Here is a 22,210-nt window from a genome sequence, read left to right on the forward strand (position 1 = left end):
TCATGGCACTAAGTGCAAACAAATATAGTTCTGTTACAATTTAAATAATCATCATAAAAATCATTCCTTTTACTCAATATTTTATTTTCCTTCGTATAAAAGAAATCCATATCCTTCAACTACTCATTCTGCTGCATTAGGCTGAAGGTTGCTCAATAGCTTCTGGGAAGAAAACAACTTTATTGTAAAACCTTGAGAATGCTAAAGCATGGATTTCAAATAAACCTTTAAACACAGAAAATACTTTGTCATAGTTTAATATGGTATATACCCATTTCATTTGGTGACCACGTGCACCCAAGCTTTTACCAACCCCCCCTATACAAGAGCAAGTATTTTATAACACAGGATAGGAGGAGTTCTTTCTGCAGTCTAATTATAGATCCAAAAGAAGTGGTGCTGGCTCCTACCCTGGGGGTCTTTAAAAAAAGGCTGGACAAACATCTGGCCGGGGTCATTTGACCCCAGTACTCTTTCCTGCCACGGCAGGGGGTCAGACTAGATGATCTCCTTAGGTCCCTTCCGACCCTACCAACTATGAAACTATGAAACTATATTGCTATATCTTATGTTACAATGTCAGATTTTCTAGGAAGTGTTTGCAATCTTTATTTTTGGTTTCACTACACACACTTCGGCAAACGAATACACGAGCTACTCCTATACTGCATTAGAAACATGTTGTTCATGCTAAAATAGGGGTGTCAACCATATGGTCAATGGAGCTGCTCCATCAAAGCTTCCAGGCCAGAAAAATTGAGGGTGTAGCTATTGGAGGGTGTAGCTAGTGGTGGGTGTGGCCTGCCATAGAATCCAGGGCCCCAGTGGATATGGTCACTGGCAGTGGGGGTGGAGGTGGGTGCGCGAGGGCTGTGCTCAGCTCCACTTGCCGTGCAGCTGTTTGGCCACCACCACTCATGCTGCCTCCACCATGGCAAGTGGCCACCTAGTGCACAGCCACTTGCCTCACTGCTGCCAGTACCACCATTCTTGTTGTTGCTGTTGCCACAGATCCAGCCTGCCAAAAGCACTGTGGTTTGTATCTGGCTTAGGGCATGGGGTAAGCTTAACACTCCTTGCTTTACAAGAATGAATGACACAGATAAACACAGTGAATACCTGATATTAGCCCAATATTCAACTGATGTAATGCAGTGTAGCCCCACTGAAAGGTTGGGATTATGCTGCTTTATAGCTAACCCTATCATTTAGTTTACAATTCTTTAAAAGTAAAAGGAAATTCTCCCAATAAATACATGGGTGGAGTGACATTTCTGAACACAATTTGAAATACGTGTGTGCCATGACATCATTGACACTAGTTCTCTGAGGGTCTGAGGGCATGTCTACATGTGCAAATAATCCAGGAGTAGTTTACTCTTGAGTAAACTATTCAAGAGTAAACTTTCCCAGGCACATGTCTACATGTGCAGGGATGTGGGAACAGATTTGCTGCTCCTAGCAGCAGACTGCTTCTGTTCCCTGTGGTCCTGCAACAGGCCCCTGTAGCAGCCAGGAGGAGCTCTAGGCTCTCCCTGGGCACTAGCCCAAGGGCCAAGAGACAGCAGTCTCCTGGTGCAGGCTGGGATATTGTTCCCTGCCCCCAGGCAGGGCCGGCCCATCCTATCCTGCGAAACCTTTGGCTGTAGGGGGCCTCCGCAGCCAAGGGGTTCCCTGTGTCTGCCTGCTTGCCACCCCCCCACTCCCAGCTGATGCCAGCTTCATATCTGGCTGCTCGCTACCCCTGCCACTGATGCCGCTGGCTTCTTCAGCCACTTGCCACCCCCCCCCCCCGCCACACCACTGCCAGCTTCTTCATGTCAGGGAGCCCCAAAACTATTTCTTGCAAGGGGCCCCAAAAAATTGTGGGCCGACTGCCCCCAGGAGCTGCCTGATGCTAGGACAGGTTCTGCTACTGAAGCCCAGGCAGGGACAATGTCCCCCTGCCCCAGCAGCAGGGAGCTTCCAGCCCCCTCTCTGCTATCATGGGGCCTGGGCCCAAGCTCTGCAGTCAGAACACATGCGCTACTGCACGGTAAGTTATCGTAAGTAAACTTGCTATTTACATTTGCAGGTAGCAAATTTGCTGGCAATTAGAGCCAATTACTGCACAGTAAGCGTCTGCATGTGTAGACATGGATACTTACTGCACAATAATTAGATCTACTACACAGTAAAGCATCTCATGCAGACACACTCCAAGTGTTGCAGGAATAGGCTTCATGAAAATTTTTAATTTATGTAAATTCTTACAGTAAGTACATCAAACATTTAAGAGAAAATATTGATTCTAGATCAAGGACCAGCAACCTTTTAACAACATCAGACTGCTGCATCTAACAGGATCACCATGGGTTACTGATTCCGTCTCTGGGCAGTCCTTACCAAGTACCCGCACTGGCATGCTACTAACAGAGTGGTCCTTTTGTCAGCCTCATCCCTTCTCCCCACTACTGTGCGAGATGCCATTGTTGTTGGGGGACAGTGGTGGTTTGGCCAGCAGACTGGGGGTTACCACAGGAGCTGCTAGATGTAGGCACTCTCTGATTCCCTGCTACTGCAGCTACCACAAATCACCCATACTGTCAAGTCATGGCCAGCAGCAATCAGCAATGGTAAATTCAGTAACAAGAAAGGTGATAACTGAAGTAGTGGGCTACAGTAACTCCTTAGCTGCTAGCTGCACACACAGCTCCCCCACAGCAGTGTCATCTCCCATGGGTTTAAAGCTGATGAGGGCACTGAGGTTACTGTGATGCAAACTCTATGAACCCCGAGCTGTCCCACTGGCTTTAGGAGACTGCCACAGGCTGGATCCAATTTCTTGGTGGGCTGGATCTAGCCTAAGGTGCCAACCCCTGCTACAGGAAACCAGAAGCTTTGACAAGAACTAAATAGACAGGTCTGCACTACACAGGACCTGGCATCTTCCAACAGGGATGCACATTCTTTTGCTGGAAAATTCCTGGCCAGCTCTACTGCCAGTGAAGTATTAAGAAGAGCAGAGAAAAGGTAAGAGTGATGGATCCTCAAAGACAAAAATTGGGAAGGACTGATACCACCCTTTCATATTATATTTATAATAATGTATACATGAGCAGATCTAGGTTTTTAAAAAGGGGCATACAGATGGTGGGGCACACCATCACATATAACACAATGCATTGATTTCTCCACTTAAAGAAAAACTAGAAGTTTTATATATTATCTACTCATATAATAGTATATGAATATACTAATATATACCATATACTAATATACCAGGGTGCTAGCACTATATTATTCCATTTAAGATGAAAGCAAAAACAAATATACCTATTGGGACATGCACTAATTTGCTAGATTACTAGCTTTTAAAAAAGCACACCAAACATGGCAAAGAGAGTCAAAACAGCCAAAAGATATTGTCATTAGTTGCACAGTCATTATAGTTAAATGCACGCCTCAGATTCATAAAACAAAATCTAGCCTTCCTGAGCGTCTTGACCCTGCCTCCAATACTTCAGGCCAGGCTTTTCTACACCTGAGTCCATATTATCACACCAGAGTTAAGGTTCGTAGCTAGCGCTAAAGCCAGTCTGCAGGGCTGTGACACAGAAGACAGAGGTTAGCAGGGACAGGTACCAGACAGCTACGCTGCAGGGGAAAGCAGGGCTTGACTAGTGGAACATCAAGAGGGTGAAAGAGGACAGGGCGTCTTCAGCACCTGCGGATGGGGGAAAGCTCACCAGGACTCAGGGAGATGATAAGGCTCCGTGACTCTCTGGCTGCTGCCTGGATCGAGATGCAGCTGCTCCACAGGCACTTGGTTTTAAAGTCTGGGTGGAGCAGGGAAGACACTCAACGCACCACTGCTCCCCCCGCCCCCCCCCCCGTACTTATAGGTCACGCCGCTTCGAAGCAACCCTGCCGCTGTGCCCTGCAACCCTTGCCCGGGCGGAGGTGGAAGCCAGCGTGATCAGCACCGCAGGTGAACACGGCGCGGCCGGGGGGAGGCGAGTTCGGCCCCAGGAGACCGGAGCAGCCCCCCGCGGGGCTCCTGCAGGAGAATCCGTCCGCTGCTCGCTCCCGCCAAGGTGCCGCCACGACGCGGCGGAGCGAGCAGGTGCGCGGGAGCCACGACGGCGCTGCTCCCCGGCCCCGCACGTCGCGCGCGGTGCCAGGCCTGAGCTGAGCGGCCGCGGGGAGAAGCCGGGACCGCGTGGCCGGGCCTTGCACGACAGAGCCTCGACGGCCGGTCTCCGGCTGCTGCTTGCGCCGCCGGACTGCCCGCGAGAGCCGGAGCCGCTCTCGCCTTGCCCGTCCCCCGGCCTCAGCCTCCCCGCACTGCAGCCGCCGCGCGGGTATGGTCGGGCCGGCGCCGGGCCGGGCACTGGTGCAGCCGCGGCGGAGCGGGGCGGCCGCGGGCTCCCCCTCCCCAGCTTTTAGGCGCCAAAATGCGGGCGGGTGGGCGGTGAGGAGCCAGGGGGCGCGGGCCGCGGGCCCCCGAGGAGGAGGAGCGAAGGCGGAGGCCCCGTTCGTGCCTGCCCCGGGCGCGGGGGAGGAGCGGGGCCGAGGCGACGGCGGAGCGGTCCCACCCGCGGCACAGCGGCTGCCGGGCGCGGGGGCGGCGGGAGGCGCCTGCGGGGCCGGGCGCTGCAGCCGCCTCCTCCCGCTCCGGCTGCAGCACGCTCGGGAGCTGCTGCCGCTGAAGCCGCCAGCGCCGCCCCCCCGCGGACCGGACCGGACCGCGCCGCCCCGCAGGTAAGAAGCGGCCGGGCTGGGCCGGGTGTGCCTCTGCTGCCCCTTCCCGCCCCGAAGTTGCAGCAGGTGCCCTGGGACGTCCTCCTGGCGCGGCCGCCCAGTCCAGGTCCGCGCGGGCGGGTGCCGCCGCCCCGGGGAGTCCGGCTGCCCGCGCTGCTGCGGGGAAAGCGAGGGCTGAGGGGCTGCGGCGCTACAGAGCAGAAGCCCCCGAGCCGCCTCCTCCCCCAGCTCCGGGCCGAGCTGCAGCTCCTGCGCTCGTCTCCCAGGGCCGGGAACTGTAGCGAAGTGAGGCAGCTGGAGCCACTGGGGTCTCAAAGCTGGAAAAACAAATTTCCCCCCCCCCCCCCCAAAAAAAAAAAAATGTTTTCAAAGTGTGGAGATTTTGCCTGGCTTTGTTCGCTCACCTCGCAGCTGCCCGCCTCTAAAGGTTACTGGGATTAAGGAAGCTGGAATTCGTGCTTGTCGGATGTTTTTCTTGGAAAATTATTTTGTTAGTCTCTTTGAAGCTCAAGAGCAAGTTGCAGCCTCTGCCGTTGCAGCATGGAGGCCAGCCTTTTTCAGTGAAAGGGCTTTAAAGAGGCTTCTCGTTCTAAATCCTTTATACCTCCCCGTTGTATCATCTGTGGACTTCTAAAGAGAAGCTCCTTTTTTCCCCGCTTGGTGTAGGTGGTCTGCAAAAAGGAGGGAGGGAGCAAGAGTAAAGCCAGGACAGTCGGCTCCAGGCAGAGGCCAGAAGGGAGGTCCCACACAGTAGAACAAGGGTCAGCAACGCCAAAAACACTCCCAGCATCCAGTTGCAAGATGTTGGCCAGCCAGGGGTGGCCTGATCCCTGTTGAGGCAGCACAGCCCCTGCCTCCTTCCCACCATCCACCCTGAGGCACGCGTGACAAGCAAAATGTCTTTGCGAGCCGCAGTCTGGCACCCATGCCAACAGTTGCTGTATAATCTCACTTCTGGCCCGTGCCTGTAGTGTACTATTCCCCAGTGTGGGATTCCACCAGCATATTCTTGGCATTTTCCTTCCTCTCCCCCGTGCAGATTTTCTCTCTGAAGTTTTCTTCAATTGTGCCAGCAAAGAACTTTATTGATTACAAGAATTATCGGAAACATAAAGAAAATGATTGTCTTTCTATGGTTTAGCCTCTGACGTCACCAAGGCTGAAACAACCAAAGGAATTTCTATCAGCCAACACACCTATAGGTAAGGATCTCAAACCACAGCGACTATTGATCATTTTCTGAAACAGAACTATTGTGGCTGCTGGCCCAGCAGCAAATTACGAAGCAAAAATATGCTTTATATTTGATTATTTTCAGTGCTCTGGAAGGATCGTGTATGAAACTAGAAATCATATTCTGAAATTTTCCTTTATATACTATACTGACAATTCTATTGTGTCAAAGTGGGTACAACAATCACAGAAAGATTTCATTATTAAAATCATAATTCTTCAAATAGGTAAGCTAATGATTAAAAAAAAGACATCTTTGGGGGAGATGTGAAATATGGTTAATGTCATCTGAAAAAGATGTAATGGTAAATTTCAACTATTTAAATAAATTCCACACACTCTAGGAGGTAGTGGCATTGTAAAATATATATAATGTGATTAATATTTGGCACGTGTAAGAAAGTGAATGAAGGTAAATGACCATACTCCAGTCTTTAATAAGTGCTGTTTGTTTTTGCACAGGGTCAGCATGCTTCCTTCCCCCAACAAATTCGAAGTAAAAGCAAAGTTTATTTTTTTGTTTTTGCTTTTCTCCGCCTTCCTCTTTCTTCCCTCTGCTTCTCACCCTTAACCTGTATTGCTCTTCATTTGAGGAAAGGAAAAGATGGATGAAGAATGTGCACTGATCCAGACTGGCCATTTTTATTCCCCAATATTCTTTACTTTTATGTTTTCAAGAGGGGAAGAAACAGGCAAGTGGAATGACATACCAGGACTGCCCTCTGCACTCTAATTGATTTTTCTGAGTTAAAAATAGAGGACAGACTATTTGTAAAATAGATTCCTGCTTTGGGGTGGAAGGAAACAGAGTTCAGAAAATCTAGCTTTAACTAGGAAGGAGCAAAATAGACACTTTCAACTCCTTTGTTTAGGAAAAGTGAGCTACCTTTTTTAAATACTTCTTTACACTGGATATCACTTATCTTCATTTTTTTTTAGCCTCATGCTCATTTGCACTTTTGTGATATATAGCAAAACACAGAATTGCATGCATTTCTTCCAACAGTTAGGTACTATTTACAATATATTATTTAGTAGTCCTTTTCAAACAAGTTAGCAAGATTCATATGGTGGAAAAAAAACCAATAATTAAAAGACTTTAGTCAGATCTCTGGACTGTAATAGACAGCAAAACTTGTGTCAGAACATGATCTATGATTGTCACAGATTTACTATAAACTGTCTGGTTTCAGGAGTGGTTAAATTTATCCAAGTGCCCATCTGTTTTTTTTTTTAGAATCATATGGTCACTGATTTCAAGTTTAAACAATGTTTTCTTTAATTCAAGGTGCTATTTTAACTGGACACAAAAATGCTTTCCATATCATTTTGTTCATCTGAACATAAAATGTATTTTTGTCATAAAAGTTTTCCCTAAATGGAAATAGCATAAATTATGTAATATTTGTATTGAAAGACATATCAGTGGATAATCTAAGGATCAGTCTGGGATGGGTCATAGACAATATCAGTCACGTAGTAATGAGCTGAGAAATTGTACTGGCACAATCTAGATACCAGTCTGCAACTGATTATCTTATCATTCCTGATAATCTGCTGGCATGCCTGCAGCATTCATAAAGAAACAATTAACAAGACTTGGGGTTGTTATTATTATTATTATTATTATTATAATATCATTCCAACATGTTTAACATCAGTCCATAATGATGTATCATACAGGGATCTTAGTTCTTTGATAAATCACAAATTCTCTGATTAAAAACCCCCAAATCTGCATTTTTCGGTGATTAAAATGAACAACCACTAACATATATAGGTATCAGTTGGACACAAATGTTTTATTGCCATATTTACAATTTTAAAGCAATTTGGAAGGCTACCAGTGTCTCAGTCACTATAATAAATTCTAAATACTTATAAATTTTGGCATGTGATTCTGGACTTTTTTATCATGGAAAATCAGAGCTCCCCCTACCCCCTTCACTCACAAGGATGTGGGTCTAGCTGCAGTTACCCCCGCACTGCTTTATGGTGCTGAGCAGCCCTGATATGCCAGTGCCCCTCACTCTCCACTCACAGCCCCTTGGCCCTGCTGATGCCCCTCATTCCCCACCCATAGTCCCCTGCCAGAGGGGGCCCCTAGGGGCCTAGGCTATGGGGCCAGGGACCTGGGTCTGCAGCCCCCTGCAGCAGCGCCTGAGCCCCAGCTGCTGTATGTGGGAGGTGGCGGCTGCTGCAGCCAGAGCAGAGCGTGGAGCCTGGCTCCCCCTCCCCCATGGGTGGCACAGCTAGAGCAGATCCTGTGGGGGGTGCAGATGTAGGCTGCCCACTGTGGGCTTGGGGCTCCCTGCCATGCTGCCCTCCTTTTGGGGCCTCCATGGCCCAGTAGGCAAGACCCAGCACAGACGGAGAAGCTCAGTGCCACCACTGGAAGCCCTGCACTGGCACGGCAAGACACCCCCTGCCCGCCCAGCAGCAGCGAAGGATACAACCTCACACCACCACCCTAACTGCTGCCTGGTGAGCAGGGGGTGCCTTGCCATGATGGCACAGGGCCCGTGGCGATGGCACTGAGCTTCCTCGCCCCGCTAAGGCCTGTCGCACTGGGTCCCAACTGCTGGGCCATGGAAGCCCTGGGGGGAGGGCTGTAGCATGGGGAGCCCCAAGCCCATGGGTTGCACCCACCCTGCGCACAAATCTGGGGGTACAGATTTGTACCCCTCTGCAGAAGTGCGAGCAGCAGTTTTTCCCTGCTCTCCACTTGAGCAGAGAGTTGGGGAAGAGGAGTGGCTAGTCCTCAGCCCCAACCAGCTCACTAAGGCCAGGTGGGAGGGGGGTTTAAACCCCCTTTCTGGTCTACATGGGACCCCATCCAGGGTCTGCCTTGGTGGAATGCAGGGAAGCAGCAGCCCCTGCCAGACTTTTCTTCAGAGCAGGGGTCTTGGCTAGACCCTGGCCTCAACTGGCTTATGGAAGGAGGAGGGGTTTAAACTCCCTCCCTGGCCGACACTGGACCTCAGCCAGGGTCTGCTTGCATGGTCATGCAGCAGCCCTTGCCAGGCTTTTTCTCAGAGCTGGGGATTGTGACTAGGTCCCAGCCCTGGCTGGCTTACAGAAGGGGGCAGTTTAAACTCCCTCCCTGGCCCACATGGGACCCCAGCTGAGGTCTACTTGGTAGAGGCAAAACAGCCCCCAGGCTTTGTCCCCGTTTGAGCAGGGAGCTGGGGGGCGTGGCTAGACTCTGGGCAGCTTGCTGAGGGCAAGTGGGGTGTAAACAGGCTGGGGTCCCATGCAGGCCAGAGAGAGGATTTAAACCCCCTTCCCCCACTCTGCCTCAGTGAGCTGGCCTAGCCATGCCCCTTACTGCCCCCCCCCCGGTGCAACACACACGCTGTTCAAGCGAGGAACAGGATAAAGCATGGCAGGGGCTGCTTCACCCCCACCAGGCAGACCCCAGCTGGGGTCTAGTGTGGGCCAGGGAAGGGGTTTAAACCCCACCTCCCAACCTCCACCTCAACAAGCTGGCTGAGGCCAAGGCCTAACCACACACCCCACACTCTGCTCAAGCAGAGAGTAGGAAAAAGCCTGCAGGGGCTGCCAAAGAGTGCCCTTACTCCTTAGCACCCATCTGGGTAACCTACTCCTGTGCTTTACTACCCTCCTAGTAAGAAAATTCTTCCTAATATTGAACCTAAACTTCCCTTGCTGCAACTTGAGACTGTTGCTCCTTCTTTTGCCATCTGCCACCACTGAGAATAGTCTAGCTTCATCCTCTTTTAAGCCCTGCTTCAGGTAGTTGAAGGCCACTATTAAATCCCCCCTCAGTCTTCTCTAAACTAAATAAACCCAGTTGCCTCAGCCTGCCCTCATAACTCATATGCCCCAGCCCCCTCACCATTTTGTTGCCCTCCACTGAACTCTCGCCAATTTGTTCACATCCTTTCTGTAGTGGGAGGCCCAAAACTGAACGCTACTCCAGACGTGGCCTCATCAGGGCTGAATAGAGAGGAATAATCACTTCCCTTGACCTACTGGTAATACCCCTACCAATGCAGCCCAGGATGTATTAGCCTTCTTGGCAACAAGGGCACATTGCTGGCTCATATTCAACTTATTGTCCATTGTAAACCCCAGGTCCTTTTCTGCAGAGTTGCTGCCCAGCCAGTTAGCCCCCAGCCCATACTGGTGCATGGGATTGTTCCAGCCTAAGTGCAGGACTTTGCACTTGTCCTTGTTGAACCTCATGAGATTTCTTTTGGCCCAGTCCTTCAATTTGTCTAAGTCACTCCAAATTGTAGCCCTACCCTCTGGCATATCTACTGCTCCCCCCAGCTTGGTGTAATTTGCAAACTTGCTGAGAGTGCACTCTATGCCATCTTTCAAGTCGTTGATGAAAATATTGAACAAAACTGGCCCCAGGATTGACCCCTGGGACACTCCACTTGATACCAGCTGCCAACTAGATATTGAGCCATTGCCACTCTCTGAGCCTGATGCTCCAGCTAGTTTTCTATCCACCTTACTGTCCATTCATCCAGCCCATACTTCCTTAGCTTGCCTGCAAGAATGTTGTGGGGAGATTGTATCAAAAGCCTTGCTAAAGTCAAGGTATACCACATCCACCAGTCTCCCTGCATCCACAGAGCCAGCCATCTCATCATAAAAGGCTATCAGGTTGGTCAGGCATGACTTGCCCCTGGTGAATCCATGCTGACTGTTCTTAATCACCTTCTTCTCCAAGTGCTTAGAAATGGATTCCTTGAGGATCTGCTCCATGATTTTTCCAGAGACTGGGATGAGACTGACTGGTCTGTAACTCCCTGGATCCTCCTTTTCCCCTTTCTTAAAGACAGTGAACTCCATGACTTAAAAACCTTTCCTCTTGCACTGTTTTTTTAGCGGGCATTATTTGTTAAAACTACACATTTCCAAACAATGATTCACCTATCAATGAGAATTAAAAAATACTGAATCACACTGTGTAACACATACTTTCAGTTCAGTAGAATAGCTTCTTAAAGTAATTTCAATACAATTATGTTTTAAATTTTTTACCTGTAAGACTGAGTAATGAAAGTCAACTAAAGCAGTGCTGTGGAATGTTCCTCTCCCACTCCCTGTTCTTAACCAGTGATCACTGACAAGGAAACTTATGCTTCTGCAGAGGTCCATCACAAGCTTCCTGTATTATCTACATCCCATTTAACTCCTTCAGACGAGGTTTTTGTGGAACATAAGAGATAAGCTGATTTTGTGTTGGCCCTCTCCATAGAAGTGAATATTCTCTGAGGTGAACACTTTGCTTTCGCTTTTTTGGCATACAGAATATTGTAGGATGTCTGTTTCAAAAAAGAATGCTGAATCTCTCTCTTCTTGTCACAAAACAATGAGTGAGACTGGAGACAGTTTAGCATGCATCTGGATTAATGTATACAATTTAAATATCTCTAGAAAAGCTGTTGCATCTTCTTCATCAAGAGGAGTTCAGATAAGCATTTGTCTGGGATCGTTGGAGAACAGCATACCCTGCCTGCACTTGTTCAAGGGAATGGCCTAGATCAGTTTTTCTCAACCTTCTAAGTAGGAAGTACTCCCTAGCTTCTGAAAAAATTAATAAGTACCCCAACACTCAATTTTCCAGGGGATTTTATATTTACAGACTAATGTGTGCCATATGTTGAAAGAAGGGCTGTGTATATAAGGCTGTGATATGACAGATGTCTGATCTGGTGTGGGTAGGGTTGCTACCTTTTATACCAGGGTTGCACAACCCAAGAATGTACCTGGGCTAGATGTGATGTTGGCCAAAGCTAGGAGGGCTTAACCCAGTGTCATGCAATGCACAGCCTCTCAAATTCCTGCTGAGGAATTTAAAGTGTCATGCAAGCACGGTGTGCCAAATTTTTTGCCATAGTTTTGAAAGGAGAAAGGGGTGAGAGAGACAGGGAAAGAAGGTGAGAGAGAGACAAGGATATAGGGTGAGAGAGAGAGAGACAGGGAAGGTGGGAAGGTGAAGAGAGAGAGGGAAAGTGGAGAGAGAAGGGGCAGGTAGCAACCCTAATTGTGGGAATGACCCTTAGGAGGAGGGAAGATTGTGGCTGCTCTTTTTCTAAAAAGGGTAAGTCTGCAGGAGTACTGTGTTGGCAGTGGGTGAAGGGAGTGTTTGGATCTGTAGTTCAGAGATAAAAAGACACAAGGACACCGGCAGACACATGCAGCGACATGCTGAGACACACATGCAGGCAGACATGGAGGCACACACACACATAAATAGGCATACAATAATTCAGAATGTAAGTTTTATTCTTTTGTATTGAATTTTACAACAGTTTTTGAAACAAAATAACACATGTATCATACATTATAGAACAGTAAAAACAATATATAACTCAAACATTTATATTAATAAAACTCTAAACATAGGTATGTTTGTGACTAGAACTGATACTCTGCCTCTCTAGAATTGTTCTACGAATCAGGGATTGGACTGGACTTTTTGCTAGTTTTATCAAAATAACATAAAAATTAGTTCTTGTAAATGCTGGATTTAATGAGAAACTTAGGCCTGGTTGGATGACATAAGCATTCCAAATCTTGGTTTTAAACTACTTATTGCTACTATCAGATCATTTTCCAGGCACAAACTTTTTTTATTTTACTTTTTAGCCCAGTCAAGGGTGAGAAACTGGTCTCACACAAATATGTTGAGGCAAATGGGAACAGCTCTGTGACAGCCATGTTCCTCACCTGTGGGTATTCCAGTTTAATTTTCTGCCAAAATGCAGGGATGTCACCCAATCCCATGCTTTGCATCCTTTGCAATGTACTGTCTGTGGAAAGCTCAAAAAGTTTTTCCTTCATGCTTTCTGGAATTCCTGCTTGTTCAATAACGCCATCATTAAATGGATTCAAAATCCAGTTTCTGTGGATCTTCATGCTCTTCAACATTAAGGAAATAATGTTCAAAGTTTGACTCCAAATTTACCAAGTGTTCTTTAATATTTTCTTTCACACTTTCATTCAGAGGGATTTCATTTTCTTCACAGAACTCTGAGAACTGTGGAAATGAACCAAAATTTCCACATAAAGCTCGATGTTTCCAGAACCTTAACTTTTTTCTAAAAGCTCTTACTTGTTCATGCAAGGTAAATATATTTGTGTTATATCCCTGAAGCTGAAGGTTCAAGTAACTGATTTTATCAAAAATGTCACAAAGATAAGCTAATTTGCAAATCCATACTTCCTCTTCAAAATGCATTAAGAATTCAGATTTCATCTCCCTGAGAGAGACAGTAAATTCATATCTCAACTTGAACAGGTGATTCAACAACTTTCCACGTGACAACCACTGAACTTCAGTGTGAAGAAGTGCAGTAGTATGTTCAGATCCCATGTCATGGCACAACGATTGTAAAAGACATGAATTCAGAGCCTGCACTTTTAGGAAGTTTACTGTTTTCATGGCCGTTCCTACCACACTGTTTAAATCTTCATGAAGTCGCTTTGCAGCCAATGCTTGCCTATGGATAATACAATTGTTCCATTTGATTAAAGGATTTATAGCTTTTAAGCGAGTAACAAGACCACTTCATGGACCTACCATTGCTGCTGCTCTGTCTGTGCACACAGACAGACACCACTCCCATGACAATCCATTTTTTACAATGTGCTCATTTCAGATCTTAAAAATGTCCTCTCCTGTTGTTTTTGTGTCCAATTCTTTGCAGCCATATATTTGTTCCTGTATTCCTTGCTTGTCTTCATCATCAATGTATCTAACAAACATCATCAATTGTGCATAGTTGGACACATCTGTAGATTCATCAAACTGTAAAGCGAACTTTTTTCTGGATGATTTTTTCTGAAATTTGTTTAATTATGCCTTCTGCCATGTCATCAATTCTTCTTGTCATGGTGTCATTTGAATGTGGGATGGTTTTAATTTTATCTACTTCTGTTTTGCCAAACATGATTTCAGTGATTCTGATAGCAGTAGGAATCACACAGTTCTTAGCAATGGTATGTGGTTTCTTCATTTTTGCCACCATGTGTGCAATTTCAAACAAAGCTTGTAGAGCTTGTTTAGGGAGCGCAAAGTATGATTTCATAGCAGCACTTGATTTTCTCAAACTTTCACATTTTCTTTTGAAAAAATCTATGATTTGTCCTTCAGATCAGGATGTTTAATATGAAGGTGCCTTTTCAGAAGGGAAGGCTTCATACAATGATTAGACAATGTCTCATTACAAATCTCATTACAAATCACACAGAGTGGTAATGCATCCCGCAGCTCCAAGCGGACAGTGGGGGGGGGCCCTGAGGCAGCGCAGCCTAGAAAAGCCCTGTGCCGCTGCCAGCCCCCCACCTGTAGCCAGCCTGGGCTCTGGGCAGCTGCAGCGGGCAGGCTGCAAGCAGCTGCACCGGGTTCTGCAGCCCCAGCATCAGCTCCATACCAGCGACTGCATGCGCACCTGCCCCAGAGCCCAGGCTGGCTACAAACAGCTGCGCTCGGCTCCAGAGCCCCATCATCAGCTCTGTGCCAGCCGCGACAGCATGTGTGCCTCAGATCAGAGAGCAGGGATAGGGTCTGAGGCAGCGCAACCCTCCCCCGCTCTCTGCTCTGAGGGGCGCATGCAGTCGCCAGTAGGAGCCCAGGCTGGCTACAGGTGGGGGGCTGGCAGCAGCACAGGGCTTTTCCCCACGTTCGGCAGTGGCGGGACTGTGGGGGCAGGCAGCAGCCCCTCTCCCATTGTCACAGTCCGTTCCGAGCACCAGGAAGAGCCCAATGCCACCGCCAGCCCTCCCGTGCGCAGTGAACAGGGCCCCGGACAGGCCGGGTCGTGGGGCAATCCCCACAGCGCCCTGCCCCTCCCACACTCCATCCTGCACTGTGGGGGTCTCCGTCTGCCCTCCCCACCAAAGCCCAGGCAGGATAAAAAAGAAAGAAACTTACCTGCCTGTCGGTGGGGAGTGCGCGGGTATGTGTGTGCCCACCCTCTCCCTCCTGCAGTAGCCTATGGCCAGCTTGGGGTGCAGGGGTGAGCGGCCAGACATGAACCCGGTGGCAGCAGGGGGAGCGGTGATGCCCCCTTGCTGCAGGGGTCTTCCACGCCCGCGTACGCCCTGCCTGTGTCTCGCATACCCCCAGGGGTACGCGTACCACTGATTAAGAAACTATGGACTAGATGACCCTTGAGAACTCTTCCAATTCTATGATTTTTTAGAATCATAGAATTAAAAATATAGAAGCAATTATATAATTCAGTGTTATTCGCAGATCAAAAATATGCAGGGAAATAGTTTCCTCACAGCTTCTTATAATATGGTAACAAATCATCAGCTCCCTTTCTTTCACAACTGGAGAGCAGTCAAAGCTATATGAAAGTGCAAGACGGTTCCACTGTATATGCTGTCTTTATACCTTATCTCTTGAAATTGCTCTGGGAAGAGGGAGGGGTAAATCCATGGAACAGCCACTGGGGCACAACAGGCCAGGGATAATTTTTTAGTGCTGGAGGACCTTCATTTCAACAACCTTTGGTTTGACCCTAAGTAACACAAATGTAAAGCAGATCTTGATATCAAGAATAGGAACTAATTTAAAGTCTTATGCTAAGTAAAGATCCTTTCAAATTAAATGCATCCATTGGTGGTATGGTGCTATTATATAAAGAAAGATGTAACCAAAATAATTATTTACCTACTTGCAACTGAAACTAACACCAATATATTGTTTTCAAAATGGAAAAAGAGAAGTTTGATAAGGAAATATTCTTATTTCTGTATTGGGACTAATCTTTTTAAAGCTTTTTTTTTTAATCATGTCTATTTTTGTTTTACGACTATCTTGATAACTGTAATATTTCTGTTTTCTTCACAGTAGTAACCTCTCATTGGTGAAAAACAGAAATAAATTTTATCAATATATACATAAAGAATTATTTACACATAGTATACACTGTTTGATTTTGTTCAACAATAACTTATTCCCAGATCTTAAATGTGACTGTTTTACTTTTGCTTTTAACAAGTGTTTCTTTTCTTTTAGGGTTCATATTCTATGGGCAGGCATTTGACCATTCTCAGGGAATGAGCCCTACAATGTGTGGAGCATATTATATTTCATTCCATTGCTGCTGTTTACATCTGAGTGCATTTTCAAAACAACCCAAGGAAGGTATCGTACATTCAGAAATAGTTTTATTTTTATATTGGATGCCCATACCCACCTTTGTGACAGTTTTCAATAACTATATATTAATATGGAAATATTTTATTAGAGATTGGTTTTGATATTTTGCTGCTGTTTGGGTTCATTTATATATTTGTTTATTTTTCTAACTATGTTATGGATATTTTACATTATAGTTCTATGAATGGGTCACTGTGATGTAGTATCGAGTGCTGATACAAAAAAATATTGTAGGATTAAATTCTGATCTTTTGGCCATCTGCATAAACCTTGAGTAGCTCTGTAGTCAGTGGAACTGCATGAAAATGCTAATTAAGTGAAAAATTAGTGTAACATTATTATAAGGAAGTTCAGACTAAGACTATGTTTGTTTGGTACAGGTATAACATAGGCTTGCTCATGAAAGAGAGTTGTTCCTTACAGTTATACCTCTTGTAGATCTATATCTTTATTGTTTCATATGACATTAATTCAGTTTTTGGTTTTTAAGTTGAATAATACTTCTTAATGAGAGACACTCTTGTTCACAAAATACTATTAATTGGAGAAACTAGAGGCTCGTTAATCTTTTTCCTATTCACTTTCTCTGAAAACTAGGTGTTTTCAACAGCTAGGAAAGGAAAGTGTAAGTAAAAGACTGGTACAATGGATGAAGCTGTAGAAGTGTCAACTGATGGGAACTCCTTGATAAAAGCTGTCTATCAAAGCAGACTTCGCCTCACAAGACTACTGTTAGAAGGTGGAGCCTACATTAATGAGAGTAATGACAGAGGTGAAACCCCTTTGATGATTGCTTGTAAAACTAAGCATGTGGACCATCAGAGTGTCAGCAAAGCAAAAATGGTTAAATATCTACTGGAAAATAAGGCAGATCCAAATATACAGGACAAATCTGGAAAGACAGCTTTGATGCATGCTTGTTTGGAAAAAGCTGGCCCTGAAGTGGTTTCTTTGTTGCTGAAAAGTGGAGCTGACCCAAGTCTACAAGATCATTCTAATTACTCTGCACTTGTATATGCAGTAAACTCTGAAGATAAGGAGACCTTGAAAGTTCTCTTAAATGCTTGCAAAGCAAGAGGAAAAGAAGTAATCATTATTACAACAGACAAGTCTCCATCTGGAAGACAAACCACTAAACAGTACTTGAATGTGCCTCCAGCTGACATTGAGGAATGTCATTCTCCAAATGCCTGCACTTCTCCCTCAGAAATAGAACTTAAAACATCTCCATCTCCACTTCTGAGTTCATGTGAAACAGAAAAAGCTCTCTTTAGTTTTAAGGAGCTGGATCACCCAAGAAACAAACAAGATATATCCAACTCAGTTTCTCCCACTAAAAAAACTAATTTAACACATGGAGGATCCAAGTTATCACCAGTGCAACGTCTGCAGTCTGAGCCTTGGATAAAGAGTTCTCCTTCCTTGTTCCATCAGAATAAAATTTCCTCTTTACAAGAAGAACTTCAGGATATAACTCCAGAGGAAGAACTGTCTTTTAAAATCAATAGTCTGGCTTTATCCAAGAGATATATCACCAGGCACCAAAGTATTGATGTAAAAGATACTGCTCATCTGTTGAAATCCTTTGATCAAACTGGTTCAAGAAAGTTATCATATGATGAGATAAATTCTCAGTCACTTTATGCTGAGGCAAAACATAATCAGGGTGAAATTTCAGTGGATCGGGATTCAGATTCAGTTCAAATGAGTTTTGTTTCAACCCTGAGAAGTATTATTCAGAAGAGAAGCTTAGGGGCAAATCACTACAGCTCTGATTCTCAGTTAACTACCACTAGAAGTCCTGCTACCACAGAAGATAGCAAGTCATTTCTAGGAAAGAAAAGAATTCTCTCTCCATCTTCATCCTTGTTATCAAGTTCCAGGGAATTGTTGGAGAACATACCTCTTGGTCCTCTGAGTAGAAGAAATCATGCTGTTTTAGAGCGACGTGGTTCAGGAGCTCTCCTGCTAGATCATATTGCCCAAACCAGACCTGGTTTCCTTCCTCCTTTAAATGTGAATCCCCATCCTCTACTTCCTGATATTAATTTTAGCAACAAGATTTCTGGGATGGTTTCTTGTGGACAAAAAACCCTAATTCCAACAGCACCTGCTTTTCCCAAGGAGTCCAAAAGTACAAGAATGTTCTTGAGGAGGCAGTCATTACAAACTGAACAGATTAAGCAACTAGTGAATTTCTGACAACTTATTAAAGTGTTAACAAATCTATACAATATGTAGATATATACAGCCTTATTCATCTCCAATCATGTTTACCATTCAAAGACCTCTGTACCCTATAAACTCTTGCCAGGCAGCTTTTGGATGGCCCTCTGTCTTGGGATGAATGTAATATTTTAGATTCAGTGGGCATATCTACATGAGACCTTTACTGCACAGTTGACTAATAAACTGTGCAATAAATATCTCAGCATCTACACATGAGCCCATATTAGGTTGGAGTTAACTAAAAAAAACTCCACAACAGCACACATATAGACACTGGAGGGGATGACTGGGCATTAGGGTGCTTCAGTGCAGGGGCTGCCTGCTAGCTAGCCCCATGCTGAAGCTCCCTCATGCCCCAGCCAGCCCCTCCGCAGCACGCTGAGCTGGGAGAAGCAGCCCCAGGCTGGTAGGCTGACTCCCCAGAGCCCCCTGCCAGCCAAAGCTGCTCTAACATGGCTCCCCAAGCCATGCATGAATAAACTCTGGAGTTTATTGATCTAGAGTTAATTGCTCCCAGGCAACCGTTCAGATGGCACACCCAAGAGCAATAAACCCCAAAGCAATAAGCTCCGGAGCTTATTCATGCGCGCTAATAGCATGTGTAGACATGTCCAGTGAGGGGAAAAATAAGCCTGCCCAGCTGGGGTTACACTGCAGCTATTTTCTGCAAGTCAATGGATATTTGTAATACTGTGTTTTGACATAAATTTTATAACAAAATCCTAAATACAAGGAGGTAAATCCAAAGAATGAATACTGCAGTGTCTAACTTTTAGGCTCCCTGCCTCCAAGAGGAATTCATGCAGTCCTGAATTAGGCAGCTAGGCTGCCTATGCAGTGCATAGGGAGAGTTTAGGCACAAACACATGGGATTCACAGAAGCTAGAATACTAAGCAAGGAGCCATCTAAGCTACCCTAGAAAAACTTAAGCCTCACCATCCAAGGCAGTTGGGTGTCTAACTGCACTCGGGATTCTCACTCATGAACCCTCTTCTAACCCAGGTCTCTTGAAAAAACAGTGAGAGTTCCTCACAAACTAGCTAGGGTGAGTTTGGGGGTTATTTTTTAATATCTGCTCAGTTGAGTTCAAGTTCCTCCTCTAAACTCTCTTAAATCCCTACAGAATGTTCAATTCCAAGATTATTGGATATCCTGAAATGAGCCTCTCTCAAGCTTTATCATCAGAGCTGTTCAGTTTGCTTAAATAATGAAACGTTTGTTCATTTGGCCAGAGAGAAAATGACTTTTTAGCTTAGTGGTTAGGACTCATGTGGGAGGTAGCCAAGTTTCTGCTCCATGAACTGCTTAAAATTTCTTGCATAGGGTGAAGCAGCTTCACTAGATACAGATGCCTGTACTTCAGTAGGCTGCTAGTAAGTGCGTACTCCTAGTTTGGGGAGATATGAGTTTTAAGTTTCTGCTCCAAACTGGGCAATGTGGGGATTTGAAAAAGGCTTCCGTTGCTCAGACAATTGCATAATCACTGAGCTAACAGTACTGTTTCTTTTGTCCTAGACTTATTTTGCTAGAGGCCTCCTCTCAGAATGCTTGTTGGATAAGGGCTTGAAGATAACATGCAGGAAAATGTCTGGTTTGGGAATGCCACTGGGACTTATGCATGAACTAGGGCAGTGAGCAACACTGACACATCGTAACAAGATTTGGGCTGTTGTGTCCATGCTTGCTGGTAGGAACATTAGCACCTAAACTGCTTGCAGACATTAAAAAAAAAAACAACCAAAAAAACCCCCCATGCTTTACCAGAAGCAGCAGCATGTTCCTTTGACCTGGCTCCACAGCATCTGTATAGTGGGGCTTTTTGGTGCTTTTACCTAAAGCTGATTCAATCAGCTATTAGATCAAAGTGCCAAAAAAGCCCCACTAAAGCTCACAATCTTTACAGATGTTGGGCGAGCCGGGTCCAATTAATACGCTGTCTCTTCCGGACATGTGCTGGGCTCAGTGCAGCGGTGCACAGAATTTAAAATAAAACACCACTTTTTTTCTTTTCTTTTTTAACCATCCGCAAGCAGTCCTACATTTCTGGTAGTAAAATCTCCTGGGAACTTCAAGTATCTGCAGGTGTAGGTAGTAGCTGAGCAGAGATTTTGAGGGCCGCTATGGCACCTAAACTTTGGACTTGGATGCTTAAAATGGTAGTTGGGTTAAACCCTTTCTAGTTTTAGCCCTATGGGCCTGATTCTCCATTGCCTACATCTTTTGTAATCATTTCCACAGAACACTTCTATTCTGATTTGGTTTGACACCCAGTGTAAATTCATTTTGCATGGTTGCAAATGACTTCATAAAGCATAGGACAATGGGGAGTCAAGTTATTCTCCTCTTTCTACATTAAAAAAACTAACAGAAATAGTAGTAGAAGTTACAAGAGAGGAAAGGAGAACAGAATTGAGAGGTATAAAGTAATTCTAATTCAAAACATACTACAAAACTAGTGTAAAGTAACTTTTCATAAAGGAACTGCTTTTTTCAAAAACAAACCAATGTAATTCTATTAGAAAATTAACAAGTGTACTGTGTGTTATAATTTTGCCAGCAGTGTTAAAAAATGCAAAGAACTTGGTGTAACTTATTAACCAAAGGACTGGATAACAATTCCATCAGATGTTGGAGTAAAAAATTGTACTTTAAGGTTTCCAACATGGTTCCAGATATCTTTCTTGTTCCAGACATCTATCTTTGGTATTTGTATAAAGTCCATGAACACTTTAAAATTAGGTTTCCATGTGGCATTTTATTGCCTGGCCTCTAAAAGTGTAACAGTCTTTTATTTGTTAATTTGGATATGATATACAGAAGTGAGTCTTACTGATGTAGTAGTTGCATAATGTGAACTATAATGATACTAAATACTTGCTTCTGGAAATATTAAGTGGATATCTGTGGTATTACAGCTTCAGCTTCAATTCAGATAGCATCACAATCTGTTTCCTAATGAATAGTTGTAATATTATTTCATCATACCATTTGTATATGAACATTTCAATAGTACATATATCATGTCCCCTTTCAGTGAAGACTTCCTCATAATTCTCAGAACTCACAAAACATAACTTCGAAAGGAAGAAAATAATAGCTATGTGGAAGAGAGAGGGGAATGGTTGGTATTTGTGAGAAATCTAAAAATCTATAGTAAACCTTGTCCCCAAACAATTACAGATCTTAAAAAAATGGAATCCATTTCTTTATGCTCAGACCTGGTCCCTTAATCCATAAGGCAGGGGCAGGCAATTATTTCGGGCAGAGGGCTTACCGAGTTTTGGCAAGCTCCAGGTATCGAGGGCCGCATGGGTAGCCCCACCCCTTGACAGGTGCCCCATCCCCTGGTTGCCATCTTGGGACTGGAAGTCCCACCCCTAAACTCTGACCTTTGCCACTGGAAGTCCCCCCCCCCTTGCCCCTGGAAGTACTCCTTTGGGGAAGAGGTTTTGCCATCTTAGGGGGAAAAAAACCAAATTATATACTAAAAATCAAACACCCATAATAATATATTTTAATTAAAAAGATATATATTTTGTCCTGCTTTGTGTGTTTTGTGCTGTATTTAGAAGTGATTGCATAACAGCTCATAGTGCAGTCTTACTGTTGTATATTGTGTGGGGTGTGCAGGGGGTTTATGGGTGGGTGACTTTTGTGGGGAGCTGTGGGTGGGTGGGTATGAGGGTTTGTGTGGATGTGTGTATGGGTATGGTATTATGCAGGGCAGCTGGCAGGTGGGCAGCAAAGTAGAGAAAGCGGCAGTGGGGGTGGGTGGGGGAGGGGGGAGTGGAAGCAAGCGGTATGCAGGAGCACGGGGCCTGCCCCGGTGTCTCAGGGCCCAGAGCTTG

At 45.4% G+C, this 22,210-nt stretch overlaps 1 protein-coding gene across 2 annotated transcripts; it reads left to right on the forward strand.

Moving 5' to 3' along the window:
- Nucleotides 1–3,886: 3,886 nt before the first annotated feature.
- ANKRD34B (ankyrin repeat domain 34B) lies at nt 3,887–21,906 on the forward strand. 2 transcript variants are annotated; one of them, XM_006278952.4, is made up of 4 exons: nt 3,887–3,970; nt 5,783–5,945; nt 15,989–16,117; nt 16,730–21,906. In XM_006278952.4, exon 4 carries the CDS (start codon nt 16,778–16,780, stop codon nt 18,332–18,334), a length of 1,557 nt encoding a protein of 518 aa, XP_006279014.2. In that variant the 5' UTR covers nt 3,887–3,970; nt 5,783–5,945; nt 15,989–16,117; nt 16,730–16,777; the 3' UTR covers nt 18,335–21,906. The 2 variants fall into 2 exon arrangements, with proteins under 2 accessions (XP_006279014.2, XP_059581055.1); XM_059725072.1 differs by lacking the exon at nt 3,887–3,970 and adding an exon at nt 4,536–4,743.
- The last annotated feature ends 304 nt before the right edge of the window (nt 21,907–22,210 follow it).

The sequence above is a fragment of the Alligator mississippiensis genome, chromosome 3 (genome assembly GCF_030867095.1).
Source record: "Alligator mississippiensis isolate rAllMis1 chromosome 3, rAllMis1, whole genome shotgun sequence".
Classification (NCBI taxonomy): Eukaryota; Metazoa; Chordata; order Crocodylia; family Alligatoridae; genus Alligator; species Alligator mississippiensis.